The sequence below is a fragment of the Stegastes partitus genome, unplaced genomic scaffold (assembly GCF_000690725.1).
Source record: "Stegastes partitus isolate 25-593 unplaced genomic scaffold, Stegastes_partitus-1.0.2 Scaffold13, whole genome shotgun sequence".
NCBI lineage: Eukaryota > Metazoa > Chordata > Actinopteri > Pomacentridae > Stegastes > Stegastes partitus.
In genome coordinates, this window is record NW_007577744.1 from 755,249 (window position 1) to 782,234 (window position 26,986).

At 41.6% G+C, this 26,986-nt stretch overlaps 2 protein-coding genes across 2 annotated transcripts in view; one reads left to right on the forward strand and one right to left on the reverse strand.

Moving 5' to 3' along the window:
- The window catches only part of slf1 (SMC5-SMC6 complex localization factor 1), a 34,420-nt gene extending 19,726 nt beyond the window's left edge, over positions 1-14,694 (reverse strand). Inside the window, exons 1-15 of the mRNA XM_008288616.1 lie at positions 14,621-14,694; positions 14,205-14,328; positions 11,999-12,077; positions 11,593-11,818; positions 10,520-10,673; positions 10,200-10,325; positions 9,952-10,017; positions 9,301-9,447; positions 8,632-8,801; positions 8,301-8,435; positions 7,706-7,859; positions 7,353-7,521; positions 6,899-7,044; positions 6,240-6,349; positions 2,605-2,684 (exon numbers count right to left, since the gene is read on the reverse strand). Coding sequence (XP_008286838.1) covers positions 2,605-2,684; positions 6,240-6,349; positions 6,899-7,044; positions 7,353-7,521; positions 7,706-7,859; positions 8,301-8,435; positions 8,632-8,801; positions 9,301-9,447; positions 9,952-10,017; positions 10,200-10,325; positions 10,520-10,673; positions 11,593-11,818; positions 11,999-12,077; positions 14,205-14,315 — 1,873 coding nt within the window. The 5' untranslated portion in view covers positions 14,316-14,328; positions 14,621-14,694. The remainder of the gene's footprint in view (positions 1-2,604; positions 2,685-6,239; positions 6,350-6,898; positions 7,045-7,352; positions 7,522-7,705; positions 7,860-8,300; positions 8,436-8,631; positions 8,802-9,300; positions 9,448-9,951; positions 10,018-10,199; positions 10,326-10,519; positions 10,674-11,592; positions 11,819-11,998; positions 12,078-14,204; positions 14,329-14,620) is intronic.
- A 4,720-nt stretch (positions 14,695-19,414) lies between these two features.
- kiaa0825 (KIAA0825 ortholog) overlaps positions 19,415-26,986 on the forward strand; it is a 114,635-nt gene continuing 107,063 nt past the window's right edge. Inside the window, exon 1 of the mRNA XM_008288626.1 lies at positions 19,415-19,758. Within this exon, the coding sequence (XP_008286848.1) occupies positions 19,577-19,758 (182 nt within the window). The 5' untranslated portion in view covers positions 19,415-19,576. The remainder of the gene's footprint in view (positions 19,759-26,986) is intronic.

Below are 26,986 nucleotides of genomic sequence, written 5' to 3' on the forward strand. Positions count from 1 at the left end.
TGAACATGGTGAACCTCTTCAGGTCCTGGTAGTGGTGGTGGTGACGATGGTGAAGCCGCAGATGCTGCCCAGAGCTAGCTGTCTGTCTGTCTGCCCGACATAATGTCGTCTCCTCCAGCTGTATGTCCATCTGGAATGTTGTCATGGAGCCATGTTTCTGTCAAAGCAAACACACAGCAGTCCCTCCACTCTCTGTGAGTTTCTCTCAGCAAACGTAGCTGGTCCAGCTTGTTGTGGAGGGAGCAGACACTGAAGAGTAGGAGCGACGGTCCTGCTGGTCTGGAGGGGTTAGCCTGTAGCTTAGCATGGATCCCGGCTCTCTTCCTCCTCCTTTGTTAACGTTCATACCACTTGCGCTTCCTTGTCTCTCGGGTAACTGCCGGCGTAGTCTCTAATAGGACTCCGTGTTGGTGTAGGAAGCCCAAATCACAACCCATCACCGCAATTTTAGCACTGTTTATTGTCCTGATGTTCAGCAAAGTCTCTCGGCTGTAAGTTTTGTGGAATGAACGTCTGTGATAGGCAAGACACTCAAAACGTTCACTTTCGTTGTCTAATGAAGAGGCCGCTGCGTCTATGCGCGCTGCCATCACCATGGCAACAAAAAGATTTGAATCACAGCAACAAAAGGCGTGATGACTTTTATTCCTACAGTGGGGCCTGCATTTTTAATATAATTAACCTGGACTGTTAGTTTGTAATTCTACAGAAGCACAAGTACCTTAATGTTGTGCTTTAAAAGTGATGCAATTTTAAGAGGTTACAATTTTAAAACAGTTGACATTTAAGTTATATCGCTGTCGCATTTCTTCCTATCGACAAGTGGTTTGAAGTAGTGTGGAGGACTGCTAGAAATGACTGGAGATAACGAATTTGATGTGCTGAAATATACACAGTTCTCTCACTGAAGAACTTACACACAGCAACGGATAGATAGAACCCATCAATAGAACAACACACATTTGCAGTAAAAACGACAATCCTGGTGTCAAAACTCGGAATGACACAAATTCATTCACAAAAAAATCACTGGAAAGTATTTGCTAATTTATGATTTAAGAGAGCTTTTCAACATGTGTCCTTCAGTGTTCACAGGCTGTTATTTTGTGAGGTATAATCAATCAGATGCTGTCGTCAAAGTAGCACGTTTTTAAATTATTACATTATTTAGTTATTAAATAAAAGATAACAATACAGATAATCAGAAAAGTGCTGAACATCAGATCCAATAATCACACCGGCCAATAGTCTGTGAATCCATACTTCCAATAATCTTTTTAATAGGTATTTCTCACTAGTGGATAAAGTCATCCGGCATCGCTTTACATTCTTAAGAAAAATGAACTTAGCTTCTGAACTACTCCGTGCGAATGTTGACTTTAACGATTTGTTTCAAGAACGACACGGAGCTAAACGCAAGCAGATTTAAAACAATGCAACTCAGCAGTTCTTCTGTGACGATATACCCACAGTGTTTCCTAAAATTGAAATCTCTGCTGAGTTTCATGAAGCAAAGGCGGGACGGGAAAAGAAAAGTTCATCCCAAATCCCTCAGCCCCTCTCAGCTCCTGTGACAAAGATACAGAGGTTCCAGAAGGTGAGACAGATGCTCTAAAGCAAAGATGTGCAGAATATAAGAAAGCAGGCTTACATATGTGGGTGAAAAAGCCTGTGAAAGAAAGAGAGGAGGGGAGAGGGAGAGAGAATGGGATGAGACGGGAAGGGATGAGAGGGCGAGAGGGGAGAATGCTGTGCCGATGGTTCATCAAAAATTAATGCCAACCACATCGGTATAGAGATCACGTAGTGGAAAAACAACACATGCCAACAGCCTTGAGTCTCCTGCCTCAGCCCTCCCCCCCCCCCCCCTGCCTCCCCCATTGCCTCTCCTTTACCCTGCACCCCTCCCTTGCACCGGCACAGGGCCTTTCTGATCAGGTGGAGGGGGGAGATATGAGCTCTGACACGTTCGAGAGTTCACACAGAGTGCCATGCCTCTAATTGCAGGAAGTTCCACCAGTGCAGCCGCTGTATATTTGCAGCGCGAGCCTAATTGCTGCATTTAATATCCCTAAAATGGTGATCTGAGGCACACCGCGCGTACTAATATGTGTTATAGTTTTGTGTGAGAAACCCATTATTTCTGTCCATGCCATTTATTTATTTATTTATCTGTCAGTTCTTTTAAAAAAAAAAAAAAAAAAGGTGAATAAGACATGAGGTAAAGCGCAAAACAAAACAAAAAGTGCCGTATGGAATTTCAATGCGAATAGAATAAGTGGAGGAGGCGTGATACAGAGGTGATAATACGGTCCAAACTGTGCCACAAACATCCACGGCGGGCCTACTTATGCAGTCAAGTTGCTCTTACAGCTGACTAGATAGAAGCGTGGTCCGATGCAAATCAATCACTCCCTCCATACATTATGTGCTCTTCATTAAACTGAAAGTGATGACAGAGCTATCATGTCCCTTTTTACTGATGACCTACTGCAGTGCATCAGTCCATTAAAAGTCCGCTCGTTGCAAATGTGAAGCTATATTGTCAAGCAGTTGTGAGTGTGTGAGTGTGAGCGTGTGTGTGTGTGTGTGTATGCGCCATACCTGCTGCGTTGACTCTGTTCAAACCTCTTGGGATGTTCTCTTTCTCCGGGCTCGTTTCATTCACCAAAGAGTTCTGAGTTCTGTATGGAGACAAAGAACGTGGTCCAAGGGTTTATGAGAAAATATACATGTATGCACTAATCCTTTCAAATTCAAAAAGTGATTACCCCATGATTTACGTAAACAAGTCCGGTGTTTCAATGACTGACCATTTCAGCGTGACAGCAAGGAGACCCAGTGGTACAGAAAGTGGAACCAGCATCATTGTACTGTGAAAAGTGCCATTAGCAAATGAATCCCTCGTGGCGCGGTATCATCTTATATGAAATCTGACAATATCTGTCAAACCCCTACTGTGTTGGCCACACACACACGCTTCACACACCCATTCCTCTATTCCTGTCTCCAAAGCACTTTTCCTCCCACTTAACGCCTCAAACGCACAGACGAAGAATTCGATGTGAGCAAGCACATTAGGAGGAATAACTAGTAAAAGAAAGTGAAGCCTCTTCAAAGTAGTGGCGTGCTAATAGCTGTGGGCTGTCACTAGTCCTGTGTGTAGGTATGGAAGATCTGCCTGCATGAAGCCTGACAGGTGTCTTGTGTGTATACGTCTGTGCACGTGCGCATGCGTTGCATTGAAGTGGAGTGCCACCCGTATTACAGGGAAGAGGCTTGTTCCCTGGTAATTGGGTTGTTCAGAAGCCAGGAAGGAGCTCCCAGCAGTGAGGAGGAAACACACGTCCTGTCACGTTGCTTGTTATTAGCAAGGACAAGGCTGAGAAGAGATGAGACGAGCTCTGTGTGTGTGTGTGTGTGTGTGTGTGTGTGTGTGTGTGTGAGCGAGGGAGACTCCATAACAGTGTCTATGATGAGGGCGTACCGCTTCTCATCTCAAACCACTTCACCCAAGTGTCCCCTGTCCATATAGGCTGGCAGCAGTAGAGGTTGACAGTACTTGGCTTGTATACGCCTCGGTCTCTTCCTCCCTCATGGTCTACTTTTCGGAGGCCAGCATGCTGTCAGTGGCCCAGCTATCAATTCTGGGCCTTGAGCAGTGTGTGCCCTTGGAGGACAACTCTGAAGAAACTTGTGAGCAATAACTAAAGAAAATTGAAGTAATGTGGAAGTGCATGTCAAGTGCCACAGCGAGAGAAACCTGTGCACTGCATTTTCTACTAGTTTTAACTCCAGCAAGGTTACTGGGAAAAAAAAAAAAACCTCCCCAGCTTCCTTTTATCTAAAACAGTGGATCTAGTTGATCTCTTTACAGGCTTTTCTTAAAGCCAGCTGATACTGGCAGCCAGCACTATGTGCAGGTCTGGTCAAAATTGATAGATAATGATATAGTCAAGTGGTATGAAAAGATAACAGCAACACAGCAATGCACAGAGCCTGATTAAACCACCAGGAGGAAAACCTCAGTTTAATTACAGCTTCCCTTCTGCTAACAGCACTCAGTGCCACGCCGCCAGCCGGCAAGTCAAATGGCCATCTAAACAGTCAGTCAATCAGCCGCCCTGTCAGCTTGGTATAGCTTGGACATGTGCCCTAATGCCAGCTTGTATGCTGGTGTAGAAGAAACACACTCACACCATCACCCATATATAACTGCAACAGCCTCAAGTCACACAAAATCAGCCTAATGCATACCAACAGCAAGAAATTAAAGATATAAGGGTCACGTGGCTCCTCAAAACCTTTGTGACCTGATGCGCCTTTTTTTTTTTTTTTTAGAAAAAAAAAAAAAAAAAAAACCATGCCAGGGTTTTATCTTATGCCTCCAGTTTGAACATGCGGTAAAACACTGAACACCGGTATTTCTTCGCTAACACCATAATCACATTTGTGCTCTGTAAGCGTAAGACTTTCACACTTTTTGTTTTCATATTTTAAAGACTAAGAATTACAGACGAGTATTCTAACAAACATACTTGATTTCTTACGTGAAATATTTAAATTATTACTGAGTCATAGCAGCTCTCTCAACACAGAGGGTTTTGTATCGCAAATGCTTAGAGAGTGAGGAGTCTGTCAGACTCCGAAATGCTTCAACATAAGATGTGTTAATTGATTAAGAGTGTCAAGATCCCTAAAAATATGTATAATATCCTGAATTCAAGCATGAAAATGAGGAAACAAGATTTCCTTTTTGCTTCTGTTCTAAATTTATCACAGGCTTTGTCATTTTGATTTCATTCTTTCTTTTAGGGTCAAATGATTTTACATGCCCTTTGGCATTTCTTTATCTCAGCTGCACAGACTGCGTTCCCTTGTTTTATTCAGTTCCTCTCATGTCTATGTCAAAATAAACTAAACCCATAAAACTGTGGGGGGAAAACAGAAAGTGGAAAGAGAGCAGTGATGGAGAGAAGGAGGAGATCTGTGCAGTGCATGAACCAGTAGCCTTCGCATGAACCTGCTCCCTGGTGACTCCTGCCCTTCTCCAGGCCAACTACCTGCTGGTGGAACAGCAGATGTCTGATATGGGGTATGGAGCAAGTGTATGTGTGTGTGTGCGTGTGATTCCATTGAAAAAAGGGATTTAGTATGCGAGGGCAGATCAAGAGAGGTGGGGAAGGGGGTGAAGGCTGAGAGCTGGTGGTCGTAAGGGAAGACACAAAGGCCTGATGGGATATCCTAGTCTATCTGTCGACCCCCTGTCCAAATCAGACTCAGTACTGTGTGTGTGTAGGGGTTTAACCTCCCTGTGCACCCCTCCTGTCAGCCAGCACACACTGATAGGATCAGACCTGGGCATGACCCATCACATGCCAACTCCTCACGCTCTGTCTGACCTCCATTTGTCTGTCTCCAGCTTTCCCTCAGTCCCTCCATTCATGCATCTCGGCTCCTCACCTCCACGCACTCCTCCTCTCTCCAGGTGTTCCTTTGTTCCTTTTCTCTCGCATTTCTCATCGGATCTGTACATTTTCACCCGTTTTGCCTCATACTGTGTTGTCTAAACTTAACTATGTGGGTGGAAACCTGACAATGGAGGTATAGTAGACTGCCGTTTGAATAGATCCGTTATTTTAGACGCACAAAAGCCAACAAAGATGGGACAAAAATAAGCGAAAGACTGGTACAACTAATTTGACAGGGTGGCTGATTTTCTTGTGTAGCTTCAGTGAAATCTGACCAGCAACACACTTTCAGTTACACAAGCGCTTTTTGTTAACTCTCAAAAGTTCTTTGTGCACACTGTGCAGCAAGAAACGACAGTGACTGGATGTGATACAGCCTCAAAAACCGGACAGCTTTCCTGCGTGTTTTTCTAATAAGGTCTTCTTTTTTTTTCAACCAATGAGAAATGACTTAGACGAGTGTGAAAAACAGAGAAGAGCAAAGGACTTGCAACAACGCACACTGCCATTTAAAATCCCCTGGCTGATCTTTAAACATGAGTAAATTTTCTCGCAGTCCAGTGCAAGACACTGAAGTGAGAAAGCACTTACAGGGTCAAAAGTGTGTTGAAGTTGGTATAAAATGCACCAGAGTCTCAGACCAACTTACTGACCTTTGTGCAGCCTCCACCTCTGCATGTATGTCCTTGCATGTTTTGCTTCAGGCTCTTATGAGAATGTACAATGGAGACTAAGAGTGGTATAGACAGACAGCTGTGTGTAACTGACCTGCAGCTGGTCCCCTGACTAGTGCAGCTGTGCGAGGTGGGTCCAGTCCTGAGGCGAGTACCACTGGGACTCTGAGCTAAACTTCCCAGAACAGGCAGGTAGGAAAGCACCTGTCAGAAGTCACACAGACACGCACAAGGTTAGACAGTGCCTTTACACTGCAAGTGGATGTATGTGTCCTTGGGGAATGGAGGAGTTACAAAGACACCAATGGTGAGTGAGAAAGCCAGATGTTCTTCTGCAACATAATATAACGGGTAGACCACATCAGCAATCTTTTCTCTCTGTAGCACAGAACTGTAATCTACACCAATTTTCAAACTACCATATTATCTAATGCGGAACATCTGTGTGTGTGTGTGTGTGTGTGTGTTTGTGTGTTTTTACCATAACACAAAAGCACACAGAAATGTTATACAATAGTGATGAAGTTAGTACATTCAATTATTTATAGTTTGTTTGGTTGTACAAGAATTTGTGCAAATGTAATTATATCACATATTCATGATGTTGTGACTTTGGAAACCAAGAGGATTTTTCCAGTCCCTTAGTTGAAAATGAAGGAGATCTAATCATGTAATAGAAAAGTATATATATCAAAGTCTGTCAATGGAAAGATGCCTATAGAGTAAAGGACTGTTAAGAGGGATTATACGCACCATTTTCTTAAGAGACAGTGGTACATCTTCCACAGTAACTCCATTTCTGCAACAGAGATTCCTGAATATGGCATCAGCCATCATCAGCTTAAGCCTGGTAGAGCGAACTCTGACAACCAGTTCAACCAAAACAACTGGAGATGCATCTAAGGTAGAAAACAGAAATAACCCCATGTCAGAAATGATTGTTGTTTTTTTGTATAAAGAAAATCAGAAAGACAAGAATTGCTCCCAGTGTTACACAAGTGCATGATTAAAAATGCAAAACTTCTGCTTAATGTTGTGACTAAATTACTTTAAGCATTTTAATTCAGCTGGCTGCTGCTGAAAAGTTTTAACTGTGAACTCAAAGACAACATTTACAAATCCACAGCAGAACTTTCAGAGAAACTAAGAGCAGACATTCTTCCAGATATTTTTCCTGTTCTGCAGTTTTTCAGTTTTGACTCCTTACCCTGGCTTATAACAGCGAGGTGTTCTGAGAGGTCTTTCAGGCCTTTTTCCACGAGGATCTGGTTCAGTTTGAAGTGTTGCTGACACCAGAACTCCACCAGCACAGACAGGAGGTCCAGCAGGGTGTCGGCCAAATGCAGCTTCTGCTTCTCATCCCTCTCAGCATAGTCCTTCAATGAAGATAAACAACATCACACTGTGGACCTAGCAAGCTCTGAGAGCAACACTAACTTTATTTTTCTAGTCAGATCACAATTCTGAACCCAGCTGGCTCTTATAGCTCACAATAAACCCAATTTCACTGCCTGATATGAACAAAACAATCCAATCCAATTAAAATAGCTAAGTATTTACCTCCATGGCAGCCTGGACCAAGAGCTGAGTTAGCTGTTTCACAGCAGACGACAACAGGGTTGAGCGCTCCCACACAGTCCAGAAGGTTCCGTACAGCAAAGAGCCTGATGCTGATGCTGGAGAGATTCTTGTTCCCTGCAGCACCATGAAATCTCTAAGGCAGAGAGGAAGGCAGGGATAAATAAAAGCGAGATAGACTATCTAATGTAACCAATACAATTATCATAAAAAGAGAAACAAAGGCATAAACATTTGTGAAATTAGTATTTCAAATAAATATGCAGTTTAAGAAGCAATGCAAACTCTTCTAAACTTTACAAAATAAACGCAGAAAAGTGCAAACTGAAAAAAAAGTCAAATACAATGTGCATATTCAGTATTCTGTGCTGTTTTACTACGAGCCACTCCCTTGTTGTGAATTGAAACAAACATGTAACACCTCCTTCTAAAATACAATGATATCTTAAAGATTTCTGAAAGGAGTAGCTCATGTTTGTAGGAACATCCCTCCACACCCTTGTGCTTGAAAGACAGATGATGAGCTCTGATTAACTGTACTGTCCTATCTGCCCCTCAAGTCTACTGCAGTTGTTACCCGGCGGTGACGGAGTGGAGCTCCCCCTGGAAGAGCTTGAGGAAAAGTGCCAGAATGTCACAATGGAAATGTAACAGTGTTGGCAAGGCAGGTCCAGGGAGCGGATGACAGGTGACCTCGCTGGACAGGCAGTACCTGGAAGATCACACATACGAGTAGATATGAGAATTATTTTGCACATGAACACGTTTCCGACCAGAGTAATTGTTGAGGGCACAATGTGAGATATCAACTGGTTCCTTTTAATTGGAAACTGTCTAACATATAAACAATCAAAAGTATAAAATTATTAGTAAAAATAATTTCACAAGAAGTCGAACGTCAGTTTCACCTGATGGCGGTCTCTAGAAAAGGCCACAAGCCCCTTTTACACTGAGGACACTGCAACACTTGAGTAAAATATTTTTTCACTGTGCTGGGAGCCAACCATGGAGGGTTGGTAAGGAGCAGGCTATCCATGACCTGCTGGAAATTCCTCAGGAAGACAGATGTGGCGGTACCCTGTGACAAAGTGCACACATAACAACAGAGGCTCCATCAGTTTGGATATTTAGATGTATCGGAAAAAAAATTCAAATTACTGAGAAGCTGCAACAATTTACTCGTTGATGCCAGAAAATGAATTGTTTAAATAATTTTTCTAGTAAACATTATTTCTGCTTTTATCTATTGAATACTGTAAACTCTTGTCTTTGGGGTTTATACATTTGCTAATGCCATCAAGGACTGTTGGGGAAAAAATGAGAGGACCTTTCCTGATATTTTATAGACGAAATGCTTAATCAAAAACAGTAATTCACCAATTAACAAGTAAAATAATCACCAGTTGCAGCTCAGTATTACAGCTCAATCCAACAACACTTAACCAAATCAACATGCCTCTCTGTGCATACTTTCCAAATTTAAAAAATGTTGTTGAACAAGTGATACTTCTGTACAGCCTCTGGGGCTCATGCAGACGAAGGTTGGCAGTTCTGTAGTCTGGTAATTCTGGTCCTACCTGCTGCGCATACTCTAAGAGGGAGATCAGGTACGGAGCTGGTGGCAGCAGGCCTGGGAACACGGTGCTTCTGATTGAGTCCAAGGCTTCAATGAAGAGACCGCACTCTATCATGCTACCAACGTTGCTGAAATCTGTTTCTGTTGCCTGGAGGAATAAAAGAACAAAGGGAAAATGTAAGAGGTATATGGAAAGAAGGAGGGAACGCGGCACTCAAAGAGACAGATGGTGGAAAGATAAGAAGAAAAAAAACGAGGGCAGAAGGGTAATGGAAGTAAGAATTGAACGGGCATTAAAAGTTTCCACGGGTCATTTCTGACTGTCGCTTATTGGCAAATAGCATATGGACTCAAAGTATAGAATGGGAATACATGAGCACTTCTAATAGCAATCTGACGGATATCCACTTGGGTAACGTATGGACAGTACAGTGGAGAGTATTGTTAATAGGGCTGCCAATCAAAACTCTCAAATCAGCTGACAGTGGTGGTTAAATCGGTGACCTGGGTATGATGCGTCCTTGCTCTAGGTGTCACTTTCCATAGAAATGTATGACATAAAGGAAATTGAATGACCTGATCCTCTTGATGAAACACATAGTTATCTTAGAGATGTATAGCAGCGAGGAGGTTGATATGTATGCACGTCTACCTGTGACTGGGGACGATAGGGGTCATGGTAACCCAGAAATTCAAGGAAGCACAGTCTTGGCCGGCCCTACAGGAAAAGATCCCATTAACAATGTCAAATACATACAAGACAGCAATAAAAGGTCATTCAAGTGAACAGTGTGTGGTCCAAATACGTGTTTGTTAAATCTAAACATTATGCTGCAATGCTGCTCTGCAACCTGCTTTCACAGGCAAAACACCAACAACAACAACAACACAAATACACACCTCCTGTTTGATGACATAGTTCTTGAGCTCTGCCTCCAAATTCGAGAAGTCAACATCAACAAATCTGGCCTTCGTCTCTGCTGGGTGATCCTCTGTTATGCTGAAATTCATGTCCACATGATTGCGCTGCAGAACCAGAACATCACCAAAATTGAATCATCTGTTCATTGTGCCATTATCAACATTTCCAGAAAATTTCATGAAATTCGTTCATAACTTTTTCAGTTATCTTACTAACAGACAAACAAACAAACAGATAAACGCCGGCTAAAAAAAAGCAAAAAAAACCCTTAGCTGTTCTATAAATTAGTTTGACTTACCCCAAAGAGGTGCTGGACTATGTGGCTCACTGGGTAACAAGGAGCGTTGTGCGATTTTGAATTCTCTGTGACCGGTTTAGCCATAACATGAGTGATGGAGGCATGGGAGGGGAGAGGGCAGTGGTAGACTTTGGCCTTCCCTGCTTTCAGCAACCTGAGAAAAAATAACGAATATTATATGTTAGGGTTATCAAAATAAACGAGGTAATGCAGATTAATCCAACAGCGTGATTAATCTGATTACATTTTTTAACACAATTAACCCATCTGAATGACTCAAAATCCCTGAAATGTCTCTGGCAACGCATTTCGGGCAGTTTGTCCAAGTAGACTTACCGTTGCGTATGTCGCTGCACATGCGCAAATGTGCAGTTGATCGGACGCTTAACAGTACGTTGGCCCTCTCAGTGACAAATGTGAATACAGAAAACCCCATGACGGAACAGTCGACCGACATATAGTAATATGCACACTCTGCAGGAACGACTTTTCTTTTCACCGCAGCACTTCCAGCTTAGGGCTGCAGGGTGGCGCAGTTGGTAGCACTGTTGCCTCGCAGCAAGAAGGTCGCCGGTTCACGTCCCGGTGGGGGCACCGTGCAGCGTGGGTTCTCTCCGGGTTCTCCAGCTTCCTCCCACACAGTCCAAAAATTAATTGGTTAATTGGTGATTCTAAATTGTCCGTATGTGTGAATGTGAGTGTGTTTGGTTGTCTGTCTCTAAGTGTAGCCCTGTGATAGACTGGTGACCTGTCCAGGGTGTCCCTTCGCCTTCGCCCTAAGTCGGCTGGGATAGACTCCAGCCCCCCCGCGACCCTCGTGAGGATTAAGCGGTGTATAGATAATGGATGGACTTCCAGCTTAAAGTACCACATTAACACGACGCATGCGTTAGTTGTGATTAATTGAAATGAATCAGCAGCAACCCTGTGATTAATCTGATTTAATATATATATATATAATTATATAATTATTATTATTATTGTTATTATTATTATACATGGCAACTTAGATGAACATAGATGAAGGTTTTGTTGTGATACATAATAAAATATATTTCTAAGTAGGACCTCACCGTTTGAACATGGCTCTCCTTGTGGGCTCTTGCACCATCAGGAGAACCCTCCAGCCCTGGAAGGCCCCTGTTAGTCTCCCACTGGACACCTTCTCCCTCCATTGTCTGACAGGGTAGAAGGCAGCAGTGGAACTGGTGGAAATGGTCACCTCATAGGGTTTCTCTGCCAGCCAGGAACCATTCTTAACACTATCCAATACGTAGTCCGGAGTCACAACCCACTTTCCTGGTAGGGCAGAAGCACCAAGTGTAAAATCAAGTGAAAAGAGGCTGGTGTTGTGGCAATCATGAGACGCAAAACAACAGTTAAATGGATTAGGTTTATGTAACTACAAAAAATGAGGTATTACCTATTTTTAAAGACTAACATTTTTTTTTTAAAGAAAATGTAATAATCATGACTGACCTGCAGCACAGGCTGCCAGAAACTTCTCACTGGACAAAACCTGAGGGATAATGAGGTGGGTGCTGGAGTGCTGATATACCTGCAACAAAACCACTGAATCAACATGCTGACATGTAGTATAGAGGGTTTCATATTAAATAATCAAAAGATACATTTGTAGATGGAGCTGGGCAATGATGCAAATGTTGCAATCAAAGCATGTAAACTCATGTTCAGTGCAAATTCCCCTGCTTGACTGTCATGTGTTACATCAGGTGCAGTTTAAGACTTTAAAGTGCAACAAGGCTATTCAAAATTCAAAACTAGATTACACTTTAAAGGGTTATATGCACTGAAACGCTGCAGAACCATATCAGAAAAAGATCCTACCTGTAAATCACTGGTCTGTTTTAAATCATTCAAATTATACACAACTATAACAAAACACAGTGGTAGACCAGTTGAATAAGCTACAGTATTGAGCACATAGTCTGTCTCAGTGTGAACACATCTGCCTGACATGAATTGCACACATCGACAGAGAGAAAAACTGTTGTCAGCCACAGGCAAATTTACTGAATATTTACCAGCAACACAACAATGAAGCACCACGGCATTTACCTACTTCCAGCTACCCAAAGCAGTTAACTAAAAAAGCACTGATACATACATTACTCCCAGTCTGTCAGTGAATGCTGTCTAACTTATAAATACATTTACATCAATTATAATAAATGAATGTAAACATCATTTAAAAAAAAAAAGGTGCTCTCACAGGAATTGAAATAAATTAGTAATTTAATTTTAAAAGTAGATTTAGGCTCATAGGCCAGCTGATAACAACAAAACCAACACATGGCTCCATTCAATACATAAAGCTGATGACTGACTGTACACAACAAGTCATCATTCAGTCAATTACATGACTGACAGAACAGTAATCAAATACAGTTTTAATAGATGATGGAGCATTTTTGCAAAAACAATTTATTGATCTTCAAATAAAAATAACTGCCTGGTTTTCCTTATTTTGGGTGTCTAGGTTGCTTGTGACACTAGCAACGAGTTTTTAAAAATTACCACGCTTAAGTTTTTTTTTTTTTTTCCACAAATATATCTAATCATCATTAGATACATCAGAAAGAAGGAAATTACTTGTAAGCTGCAATTAAAATTTTCGTGGCAAATTTGTTCCGGATTTGCAGCAAAGATATTAGTTTGCCAGAACACACTGTCACAGGTTTGCCAGTGTTGGACAGTCGTGACAAACTTTCAGCAACATTCTGCCAGTAATGAGTTTGCCACTTCCTGCAAACACATTCACCACCACAGTTTGCCAGTAGTGTTAAACTTCTAGTAACGCTGTCGTAATGAGTTAGTCATACACAGCATTTCAGGTAGTCTTGCTTTGTAAACCCATTATGGCTGCACCACTCTATCATTTGTTATAGAGCAAAAGGACGCTCCGGCTTGTTTGTATTTACCAAAACCATGCAACGTCAGTGTTCCCTCGAAAGTGTGACAATCCACTGAAAAAACAACACGGCTGCAATACTACACGATCCAAACCCTCAGCAAAACTTCCCATAACAAAAGAAAACTGCAACATTTTTTTTTTTACCCTCTGTATCTGGTTTATAATTCCTCTAGTTTGATTTAAGTAATGCTTGCACAGTGGTTTATTTGTTAGCGCTGTCCCCTTCCATCAACAAGTTTCTGGATCCAAATCTGCTCGTCAGCTGCTCTCTGTACCTGGATGTGTTTACTCCATTTTAAATTAAATGGTGATTCTAAATAGGTAATAGGTATGAATGTGAGCATGAATGGTTGTCTGGGGGTGTGTGTATGTGTTATCCCTGCAACAGAATCATAATCTGTACAGGTTGTACCCTACCTCTTGAATTCTAAGAGGCTTAGCCACAGATACATATAATATTAATTTGTGCCAAACTTGTCGGCAACAGTGAACGTTCTAGCAAACCTGAGAGAGACAACTCTTTGCCATAGGTCTCCCACAAAGACAACAAGAAGTCTATTGTCAGTTTGCCGCAAATCAAATTTGCTTATGAAATGTGACCTTGATGCAGTTTACAAGTTTACAACAAGACTACCAAATGTCAACATCAGCTGTCTGCCAGACAGCTACAGCTTCTCTTAGGGAATATGTAGACTTAGACAGCATCTAAAAAGCCGTTTTCACCAGATGTTTTACGGGATTTCTACTCACTGAGCCACCTATGTATTTCCCACCCAGCTGTTGGATTCCCTGCACCAGAGCTCTCTTCTTATCTCGGGTTTTGATCCCAGAGATCTGGAAAACATGTGTGCAGCTCTCCATCCTGAGGAACAAACTAAAGAAGAAAGTGAGGTTAAAGTCAAGTAAATTACATGTTGTACAAAGTCACGCAATTCATTAGGGAAAATAATGCTGCACTTCTTGTTAGGCTACATGACTTACATTGCTCTCAAGTTTAAAAAAAAAAAAAAAAAAGTATGGCTCTACTGTAGCTCCCTGCTTTATGTACTGCTTTTAATAAAAATCTGCATGTTAGACCCTCAGGGTTGACTACATGATCCTGATTGAAATCTGCGTTGGCTTTTTTCATTCATCAATAGTTCATCAACAGCTGTCTGATCAAGTACCTTTCTCATACCACCGATGATGACTCCCAGTTAAGGCGCGCCCAAACTCTGACAGTGACATCCAACAACGTGGGCAGCGTTTGGACCAGTAAGTGGCTTCCAGAAACTTGTTTATCTTCGCAAATCAACATAAAAGTGTAGTAATGTGCTCAATAGTGTTGCTAAACGGTAGAAATCCGTTTGATCCTGGAGCGGGTTCACCGCTCAGCTGCCATGAGTGGACAGCTTCACAGTGTAGCTAACTATCTTGGGAAAGGGGAGACTCGTATTAGGGTAAAATATTGTACGCACATTAGTAAGATTTGAAAGACTTTATATTCGATATAAAACACAAAGCTTAATTAAAACGGTGTATTGTGTAAAATATTGTGTTTGACTCGTAAAATGTACACATTCTTCTGTCATTGTGAACAACTTTCACCCCCCCGTTTGGTTTGTCAGTTGGAACGTTCCACAGTGCGGAAGTTTTCACAGAGCTACTTCCAGGTTGTTGTCACGGACGCTTACTGCCCCCGGAAACAACCAAAAATACCTGGATTTCATCAAGCACTGATGAAGTAACGGCAATATTTGATCGATAACAGTGAAACGTGATTTCTGACACAGAGGCTGCCCGTTAAACCGCACGGATGTTCACAAAAACAGCTCAGTGAAGTGTTTCGCTCAGTGACAGCGATAGATGCGCTGTTAGTCACAGTAATGTAAATTATATCACATGCTGGCACATTAGCCGTTAAGTAGTCTTGATTTGCTGTTTTGACAGAGCTACAAATAGCTGCTGTGGAGAAATATCTGCAAGACGTGAGTGCAAACGATGTTGTTGACATTTTCCCTCCCTTGTCCTGGATTAACACTGGCTGGATTAAGGAGCTTGTGAAAGGTAAGACACCCAAGAAACACTGAATCGGTGCTTTGTTTGTTTGGGTGTTCTGTCATAAAACAACCCACACGTAACAGTTCTATCAATTTTTGATTAGATGAGATGATCAGAGTAGATTAGGTTCAACTTTACTGTCGTTGCAGAGAGCACGTGTACAAACACAACGACAAGCATGTAACCTGAAGAGCAAAAGAAGCAGTAGAAGGGCAGTGCCATGTGAAATGTCAAAGTAGAATTGGTCAGTATGAATGTGCAAAGATATATGCAGTATAAGCAGTATCAACAACAAAAGCAGTGCATGAAAGTATGCAAGATATATGGATTGCCTAAAGGTATAAATAGTGTAAAAACAGAATAAGATGGAGGTAAATAATGTAAAGATAGATAACTGTAAATGTAAAGATAGGAGTAAATGAGAGAATGGACGGTATAAACATTGGATATGAGATGCAAGATGTATACAGTTTATGCACCGTACAAACAGTGTGATGTGTACTAGTGGGGCAAAACTGTTTATGTGACACAGATGCCGTGAATCTACAACCTTTTATACAAAATACAGATAATGTATGACACCCAGCAAATACAGTGTTACTTCTTTACTATAGTTACAAAGGCTGCTGTGATCTGAAAGATCTTTGTGTCTGGTTGCATGGAAAGGTGCCACAACAAGTAGGTAAAATTCAGCAGCCCAAGGTTTGGCCCTCCCATTGATGTGTTGCTTAAGCCTACAAACATGCACTATGTTTAAGGCTGGCACTACTTGTATTTTCTGAAAATAAGAGTCAGAGAACAGCCTTAGTGTTGGCATGATTAGAATATAATAAATCATCCCCCCCCCAAAAACGTTTGGATAATCTGTAAACCATTTATTAATTAATCATTCGCTTTTAGATGTTTTAAATTAGTTTCTCAAAAGTGATGATGAGCATGTTTTACTCTTTTCTAAAGTTCTGTGGTCGGTATGATTAATTAGGTGACCACAACTCTGATATAAAAGGTTAAACAGTGTCAATACTTGGCCAAACACCACCACCACAAAAAGCAAGTAAAGGTCAACAGCTCAACTCTCTCAGTGATTGTCACTAATTCCTATACCTGCCGACAATATCTGTGGCTAATACCAGAGAATACTAGAAGAGACTGCTGACATTTATGTAAAATGTTACAAACTAAAAATTAAATGAGAAGAAAATGCATTTTATCCCCTGGCACTAAAATGATTAGTTCATAATTCATTAGCTGATTGACAAACTTAATCAAACACAAATAATTATTGATAGATTTGATAATACATTAATCATTTCTGTATTAATTAAAAAGTCATAAATGGCAGAGAAAAATAAATGGGATTATTTCATGCCTTTTGTTCTTTTGTATGTTATTATGTAAAAGAAAAAAGACATCTTTGGTTTTTAGCTTTAGGTAACTGGACAAATCAAGATGATGAAGGATTTCACAGAAGGGTCTTGTAAACTCTGATTTTTATTTGTCACTATTATCTAAGATTTTACAGATGAAAAGATTGATTACTTATAAGAATTTGTTAATATATTAAGATGTTTTTTATCATACAATGCAAATAACTGTTAGTTGCAGCCCTATTGGGCACCATGCATCTTTACAGTGTACGCTATATTGATATATTTACTTTTTTAGATTTCTTGTCACCTGTCCTGTAATAAAATTCAACCATTTCACCTTTATGTGTATTTGTCAGTTGTCCTATACTGAATGTGTGGTTGGGATCAGAGCATTTAGGTTTACTGAAAGCATGACAGTTGGGATGCAATAAGCTGCATAATGTTATCTGCCCCAGTGTGACAATATTGTTTTGTTTTTCAAGGGTTGTAATTGACTCATTGCTCAGGGTACTTTAATACTGTTGAATGATGGTGATTACTTCGCAAAACAGCAACAACTAGTAATATTGGGATTATGCCATGTATTATTCATTCCCTGCGTGTAAGCTAATCACAAAGGCATTTGTTATGTTGATGCAAAGTTGTTGCACCATGATCTCTGAACAGTTGTACACATCATATTTTAAGAAGATATTATGTCCACATATTTTCCTGTTGCAAAGAAGGGGAAAAAAACTGACCCATGCGTTTTAATAAGATTTGTGCCTTCTCGGTTCAGCGGAAATGTTACATCTGATGAGACACATTTAATAAAGCCCAAAGCAGACAGGACCGGCTGTAACGGGGAAAATCAGTCAACAACCATGTAATGAAGCAGGGCCACTTGGTTGTACAGTAACAGCGAAGTCGTGCCCTCCCCAGGGTGTGCATGAGATAGCTCTCAGCATTGTTGTGATCTTAGGATATGCACCTGTTTAATTTATTATGTTTCCTTTACAGCAGACTGTTAGGTACCCCCTTTAAAATAATGTTGACTTTAACTTGACATGCTCTAAGTGGTTTTAAAGCGGCAGCCTGGGGGACATGCTGCTAAATATTTCAGGACAAACTCATTACTGTAAATGGGCCTGTGTGTTAGCCTAGCTGGGGTAGACAGGCAGCAGCAAGAGAGATAGGACAGTGATGTGTGTGTGAGTGTGTGTGTGTGTGTGTGAGACAGAGAGAGAGAGAGAGAGAGAGAGAAAGACTGCGTTTCTTCTCCTGTTCTAATAGCTGTGGAGTTGATGTCTCAGGCAGGCAGCGTCTCAATGCCTGGCCCAGTTGTCCCTGTTGCAACTCTGTGAAACACACGGGGGCTTCTCCAACATCTGCTTTCTAAAGAGCTAATGACAAGACAATGGAGACTGGATGATTTAAAGTATAGTACTAATGAGGCCCAGTGTGCTGCCTGCTGAATCCTAACTCACACACACTCACATGTACGCACTCCTGCTTAAGATAACAGATGATATGATGGGCAGACCAGGAGGCAGACACCCAGCAGACGTGCAGTGTGGACATTCAAACCTTCTGTCCGTCTGTCTGTCTATCCTTACACCTAAAGAACGGTACCGTGTTGGAGAGGCACACACACAAAGAGACACTGTTCGAAATCACATGCACGCACTGTCTTGCTCAGTCCATATAATTACAATGTTGAGTTCCTAATCCACGGATTGAAAATCCTCTCCCCTTTCAGCAATGACTGCGTATAGACCCCCTCTCAGACAGTGGCGCAGAGGGAGCGTGATGATGAGGGGAAGCAGTAAGAGAGAAGAAGAGAGGGAGAAATAATAAAGGACAAGCTTAACTGGTGAGGCTGTCAGCGGAGGAAAATAATATTTGTCCAGCTGGACAGGCCTCCCTTTGTGCAGGCTAAATGAATGTTGAGCTTCCTGTCTACCCTGTCAGGGAGAGTGGCATAGACTGTATGCTGCAGCGAAGAAGCAGAGCGGAGTGCGGGGAGCTGTTTGGAGTTTGACAGGGATTATTAAAATCAGAGCAGATGACGAGGAAGGGGCGAGAGGCGGAGTGTGAGAAAGCCAAATTGACACAGACACTCTCCATTACCTTCCACTTGACTCGCGCTGATGACAATGTTGATATGAGATCCAGCAGCGCAGCACCAGTGTGGGATTGGCTGTTAGCATGAGCGTTAAGCACCACAGGGTAGGGGAGGTAGCCCTCAGTTCTGGAAGAGACCATGAGTTGTTTATTTAAAGCCTTGACTGAAGAGCATCTCACCTCATTGTTTATTTATTTGGTCTTTTTTTTTCCTGTGTTAACTCTCTGTAGTGTCAGTAGGTGGAAATGGTTAGAGGCTGAGGCAATGCATTTTGATCAGGGGCCCTCCTACTGCAAATGATTTTCCCAGAAAAGGGGAGGGGGACTGGAAGAAACTGTTTTTGTTGATGATAAGCTTCCTTTTGTTTCAGGTGAAATTGATTTGTGCCCCCTAATAACACTCCTGTTTGAGGAAATTTCAAATTATTATAGAACACATGATTGTGTTGGTGTCGGGTGTGCAGAACGTGTGTGTCTCTTGACAGACAGCTGTGATAATACGACACTCCAGATCATGCAGTTGATTGATGTCAATCTACATTGTTGATTCATTCCTGACATGAGTGATATCTTTTGTATTATTTTGTTTTATGAACTGGTGCACATCAAATGATGACGTTTTTAATGGTATACAGCCAATTCTCTCTCTTGCAGAGCATCATGGAATGGCCAGGGGATTTTCCTGACGACCATGCCTTTGTGGACCTGCTGGTTCCAGGAGTTTCCAGTGATCTGGACTTTGAGCAGCTTCTAAAAGACACTGAGGAGAAACTCAATCTCAATGCCAGCAGGTCAGTCTGAGTAACAAGGGAGTAGAACTCTTCATGTTCAGCACCCTAAATGTATAGTTCTGTCATTTGGATTTTTTTTTTTTTTTGACATATTTTCTTTTCTTACTTTTCTTCACCTCAAACAATAAAGACAGTTACATTTTTAAGGCAGTATACGTTTGCAGTATACTTTTGTTGGATTATTTTCTGGTGAAGCCTTCTATTTCTGTCTGTGGATGTTAGATGAATGACAGGAAGCAGAGTGCCACATAATGTTCATTTTAGTATGAAAACATAACACCGCCACAATAAAAAAAAGTGTTAAACTGCAATTTTGAAAAAAACAAAAAACAAAAAAAACCTCAAAACATAATTAAAGCTTTGTGTTTACTTTCATTGACTAGATTAGGCTACTTCTCAGGCAATTTTTCACACATGTCCAAGTTGTTTTCTGTGCTGTTCAAAGTGGCTGAAGATTGAAAACTAGAAAATGTTTTTTTTAAATTTATTTTACTCTGGCTGTGTGCATACAGCAACATGCACAGTATAACTTTAAATGGGAAGCAACCTGCATAACAGACATGGTAAAGAACATCAGCAACATTGTTTATAATTTCAGCCATGCCATCAGTGTTATACCTGCTGTGACGTCTATCTTTTTGCTGGACAGTTTCGTTGCCTGCCTTCTTTTAAAGTTTCTATATTTAAAAAACATAAACATAGCATTAGCAAATAATTATTTGCTACATAGAAGCATAGTGGATCAATGGCATCTTTATCAAAGAATGAAGTCACACTCACTTGTTATGTGTTATAATCCAAGCTTCTATGTTTTGGTAGCAGGTCTGGTGTCATGTTAGTGCCTGTGAGTCTCTCTCTCTGAAACTGTGGGCCTTCCTCATGTGTATAAAGAGACTTCAGACAGGACACTTTGTCAGATTTACCCATTTATTTGGGATCACATACACTGAGTTTGGTGGTGACTCTGCTCATGATGCTCTGGAACAATCTGAGCAAGCATGACACAGATAATCCCTGAGATCACAGACCCCCAGCAGAGCCTTGAATTTACAATTTGCAATGGTTCAAATACAGTATAAACACAAGAACAAGGAGACCAACTAAATAGTCTCCACTTTACAGAATCCAGATTACATAGTTTCAAGGTACAATAATGAACCATTTACAACCTACAGTCTCACGATATGGGAAACACCGGGGTTATATGATTTTATTTTATTTGCATAGCGCTGTTTACAACATACGTTAACACATACCGCTTACGTGGTAAGGTAAAGATCTTGCAATTTAACCAGAGAACCTAGCAATTCCAGTTACCTTTGGACTCCCTCTGAGCAAGCGGTTGGCAACAGTGGGGAGGACTTTAGCGATGAACGATTGGACAGGAGGGGCTTTGTGACACCCTGACTCCGTGCCTGTCTGAACTAACGCGAAGCTCTATTAGGAGTGACCTCAAACACTGTAATGTAAAAGTGAAAGTGTAATCCAGAGCCTACAGCCAGTGCCCCAAAACCTGAAGAATTTAATTTACAAAAGGATGTTAGTTATGTTATTGTACTTATTTCTATGCACACGAAGAACTTTTTCTTTGTGCAGAACCTTATGTGAAACTCTGCTTGTCGTATGACGAATTTGCTCATTCATTTGAGAAGGACATGACAGACTAAAATGTATTCATACCCTTCCATTAAAGAAAATGCACAATTCACAATAGTCACTCAAATAACTAGAAACTGAAAAAAGTAATAATAAATAAAACAAATTTGTAAATTCTAGTTTAGTGAAATAAGACATTGCTTTTGAATTGTGGTTGAAAAGAATAATTTAAAAAAAACAACAAAAAAAAAACTGTCCCAGACAAATTAGAGCACTTTGTTGATGAGCAGTGGACCAAATACCTGTCAACAGGTGCATACGAGTTGCAGAAAACACTTGATTGGAGTGATTACCTCAAAGGCTCAGTGGTTAGCACCGTTGCCTCACAGCAAGAAGGTTGCCGGTTTGCATCCCGGTGAGGATACCTGGGATCTTTCTGCGTGGAGTTTGCATGTTCTCCCCATGCAGCATGGGTTCGCTCCGGGTTCTCTGTAGATGTGAATGTGACTGTGCTTGGTTGTCAGTCTCTAAGTGTAGCCCTGTGATAGACTGGCGACCTGTCCAGGGTGTCCCCTGCCTTCGCCCTAAGTCAGCTGGGATAGACTCCAGCCCCCCCGCGACTACTGAGGACTCAGCGGTGTATAGATAATGGTCGTTTGCTTGATTGTTTTTTTTGTTGTTGTTGTTTTAAAAAAATCTTTCTGTTGAACTGCAGTTCAAAAGCAATATCATGATTTTCATTAAATTTTCATTCATATTACTTTTGTAAATTTCAGCTTATTTCAGTGACAGCTGTTTTTTTTCCTTCTTTAATGAGAGGGTATGAATAAATTTGAGGATGACTGTACATGTAAACATTAGTTGTGCAAGAAAAAAATAAGCGTGCCATGCAAACCCAGTTCCCCATGGCATGTAGGCACTCTGTTCAGCCTGGGCCAAAGCAATAACAAATGCCAATGGTGTTTTTGAAACTGCAAATATGCGACCATACTCTGTTGTCAAGAATGATGAAAGTAATCAAACCATGTTCGAAAGTTTCATTTGCACAGGTCTAGTTTGAAACTGAGAGCTGGTAATGTGAAGACATGTTATTTTATATTTTTCTTATTATTTTTTGGTTGATTTGTTAGTTGGTTGCAGCCAGTTTTAGTAGTAATGGCTTACCTCTTGTTTTCACTGTTCCAAATCATATTGAACTGTGACCAAAACCCAACCAGGATTTTTGTGTAACGTTACACTCCCACCAGCGGTTAATAGTTGAAGCTAAATATATATTTTTTGGCTCTTACATGTACAACTTTTCTGATCGTAAATTAAATTCCTTCAGTCGAAGATGCTGGTGATCTATTGTGATATCCAGGAGTTCTGAATGTTGTGTACAGTACCTATTAAAACATGCAACACATTAATGTTGCCTAATTTTGTTTCTTTTAAAACAAAGGCTTTTGTTTTCAACAGACAGAAAATCCTCATTTTAATTATCTCTTTTTAGTTGGTTGCCAGTAAATATCAGATTCCCTGGTTACACAGATGTCTAACAGGGCTTTTACTTGATATGTAGTATAAAGTCAGAAGACAGAAAAAGTATTACAGTAGCAGCACTGTGGAGAAGTGAAAGGACAGATTATCCCTGTGCCTGTGTGTTCTTGAATCTTTAATACAGTAATTAAATCCAATGTCTGATTACAAGTGACTCTGAAACTAAAGTAAATAATTTCACAGCTGAACAGCCTGTTTGTAAAATTAAGACGCACAACACAACAGCAGAAAATGCGAGCTGACAATTACAGTCCTTGTACTGTGGCGTCGGAAATACAAGTACACACAGTGAGAAATCTGACCAGTTGCATGCAGACGTGGGTTTTAGACTAACCACTGTACTGGAACCTGTTGACTGATTCTGCTTTACTCTGATTTCCCCTCAGTAAACTGGTTTGTCATGTGCATGTGTATGTCTGCTGAGTTTTTTTAACATTGTTAAGGGAAACAAAATTGTTTGCGGTTACATTCTACTTCTCTCTGTGTCGATGACTGAGCTGCTTTGAGATGGTTTTGATTGAGATCCCTGTAAAAGTAAAAGCTCTTGTCAAACTTTAGGAGTTATCTTCCAATGTTCCTAACATTTAGGGTCATGCATTTGTTAAAATTAAATAATAAATTACCTTTTTAACACAAAAAAACCCTCAAAAAAAACATCTTGTCATCATGTGTTTTTTGGGGAAAAAAATACTTAATTTTTTTTTCTGTGCACTGAAGACTGAAGTACAGACATCTGTCACTGGTTGCAGATCTGGATAGTTGGAGAGCACAAATAGACTGATAAAGAGTGAGACACAGGGGCAGAGAAGAAAAAGAGAAATCTATATTTCAGGTCTTTTATCGTTTGTGGCGTTGTGAGGCTGAGGGCAGATGATGAAGGACAGGCTAAATGTAGCAAGTGAACAAAGCCTCACTCTGGCACCATTAGTGTCTGGGACTCATCCCTTCTTCACTCTCTCTCACTGTCTCCCTCCCCTTTTCTCTTTTTCTTTCCTTCCTCTTTCTAAATGGGAACATAATAATTGAAGATTCCACATCTTGAAACGAAAACCCTTGGGTAGGTAATTCAAGGCTTATTACTGAAGGCCGGGCCATTTTTCTGCTTTCTAAGCATTAAAGGGTTATTTTGTGTTCCTGCAGATGGGAGAGGGATAACCATTATGAGAACAAAGCGTCCAGATAATGGAGAATGGGGCTAAAAATAAGCCAATCCTCCTCTCGCCGTGGGGGACCACTGGTCAGTATCTCTGTCAGACTGCAGCTAACTTCCTCCCAGACTACTTCAGGACAACCCGTTTTCTGTTGGGACACATCCAAGCAAATAAAATCGAGCGAGGCCTCTCGTCTGCCTCAACCAGGGTGGGCTGTAGACGTATACACACCCGCGCATACATCCACAGCTCACTCACCTGCTGCCTAATTGACTTATCAGTGTCTGGGACAAATTACGGAAGTGGAGGAGAGGAAAGGGAAACCGAGAGATGGAGGAGACAGAGCTGCCCACACCCGTGAAGGACTTCAACCTGTTTATGGGTCAGAGTGACTGGCCTGCTCCCAGTTCTCAGATGTCAGAGATTTGCCTAAGAGCTGCTCCCTAATTGAAGGAGATTAAGATAGGCTGACAACGGAGCTGGCTCCCCCAAATTGAAATGCTGTAATCCATTAGTTTTCATCAGATGGGACAGTGCAGGGGTGGGTGCAGAGTGAGGCCGAATGGGGTGGGCCACCAGGAAAAGATCTCTAATGAAGTGTCAGCACAGGCCTGGAGACTACAGACAGGCCTGGTTTCGCACTGGCAAGACAAATGGCTCTCACTAGTCGCCTGCCAATCTTGATCAGGGTACAGTATCAATAGTTTTACATTTGATTCCGTGTGTGAGAGCGCGTCTTATAATCGTGGTATCGAATGCGTGCGCGAGCCGAGGGAATTGAACGCTCGCCACATATCGTGCAAGGTTCCTTTTCATTGAGCGAAAATACTGATCTGTAGTCCTTGCAGTATGTAGTTGATTTTGTGTTTAGCTGTGCGTGACACGTGTGTTAAGTTGGTATATCAGCTGTATCAGTTCTCCGGTATCACTGGCTGGGCCGGGTGGCTGTAGGGGGGATGAAGGCTGAGGGCACTAAGTGGGCGACAGGCTGGGCCAAGACGGGATTTGTTTTCAGCCTGCTCATTCAAGCCCATTCACTCCTTTTCCCCTCGCAGAATAGGACCCTTTGATGAAGGAGATATTTAGTTCTCATGCGGCTGGTTTGGCACTGACTGGAGCTGGGGCTTATTTGAAAGGGATCTTCCTGCCCCCGTTGTCTGCAACCCCCCACCTCCTGTAGGCGAGTGGAGGGGAGCAGAGCACGACAGACAGACAGCCCCACAGCAGCCCACCCACACTAAATTAATTCTGACAAGGAACTTAAGATAACGTCAAAGCGCTGACTAATCGCAGGATTGGGTTTCTGTAAGTCAGGGAGCTGTGAAATGTGCCATCATATCTAATAAAAGACCTCCAGTTGCTCCCTTTCTCTCTCAGCAGTGGTGAAAGTTGAGGGGGGGGAGTGCGGTTGTGGTGTCGACTGTCTAGCTGAACTGGTCTGAAAAACAATTAAATTTCACTTGAGCAGCGAAAGTGCAAGTGTGTGTATGTGTGTGCATGTGTGTGTGTCAGTTCGGGTAAAATGATTGACATGTTTGTCAAGAGGCCTAAAGAATTCTTTCCTCCTAGTTTCCTCTGCCTCTTTTCTCATTCTCTGGGTCTTTTGTTGAGTTCTGCTGTGGCGTTTTTGCCATTAAGGGTTTGTCCATTGTCGTCTTTACTCAGAAAGTTGAATGGTTTTATTTTCTGTGACTGCTCTGTTTTCCACCCGTCTTTACTGTCCTCTTCTCTCATACTCTTTCTGTCTCTTTCCTCGGCATCTGAGCTTCTTGGCGGTGGAAGTCATCAGGTTCGGAGCTAATCCTGCCAAGTTGATTAGGCTGCAGGTAGCATTCACACCAGCGGGCAAAAGGTCACTACATTGTGGAGAGCTGGATGGACTTCTTGACACAGACCATCCACATTGACTTTATAACTTACAGCACAAGGCCTTAAGGAGGGGTAATTGAAAGGCGAGAGTAAAGAAAAGAAAATTAGGAAAGTAAGAGTTTGGAGGAGGGAGAAAAGAAAGAGGAGGAATAGAGAGAGAAAAGCTATGGAGTCGAGGCCTGGGAATGTATCTGAAGAGGCAAGTGTTGTTGCTGTAGCCATTAGAGGACATTGTTTTCCTGAGTGAAGGCGAGAGCGAGATGATGAGGTGTGGAAAGAGTATGGAGCCTAAGAGCCATTCTCCTTCCTGTCTTGTTCTATGACTTTGTATCGGACTCAAGCCAACAATCTCTTTGTGTTGTGCCCACATACACGAAACAGTCAGAGGCTGTCAGTTTAGTTAGGAGCTTCATTCGGCGTTAATTCTGTTATAAAACTGAGTAACAAGAGAAAAGTTCATAGTCTACTTCCATTTTCTGCTTTTAATGAACTTCAGAGATTTGGTGAAAAGTGAGCTACAGATGGAAGCTCATTCGAAACCTGCTGTCTTTGTAAAGTCCTGGGGTGGAGCCCTGAACGAACATCCATGTTTATGGCGTACTATAAACACACATACAGTGCTCTGTGCAGTCATTTAATCTACAGCAAGTGTTCATTGGAAGACATGGCATATGACGGAAATCCCTCCAAAAATCTGAACTACCTTTTGCATTTACTCTTAAATGTGTTTTCCCTCTTGTTATGTTTTCTTTACCCTGTGTGGCTTACAAAAAATAAAAAATAAAACAAAACAAAAGAGAAGTGTTGTCACTTTAAGTGTGCTGTATTCAGAACTGCATTTTTTCACATACTCATTGCTATATTCTCCTCGGAGAAAGCGAAGCCAGAGGTCGCACAAACAAACCAGCATCGCAACAGTCCTTTGTGTTGTTTAAAGTGGTGTCTATTAATTTTACACACAGTGCCGTCAGCAATCCTGAGCCGTGGTGGTTTTGCTTGGACCTTGCTGAAGCTGTTTTTTTTTTTTTTTGTACAGCTAGTGAGCTTTGGGCAAGCAGAGTCAAGAGTTGCTG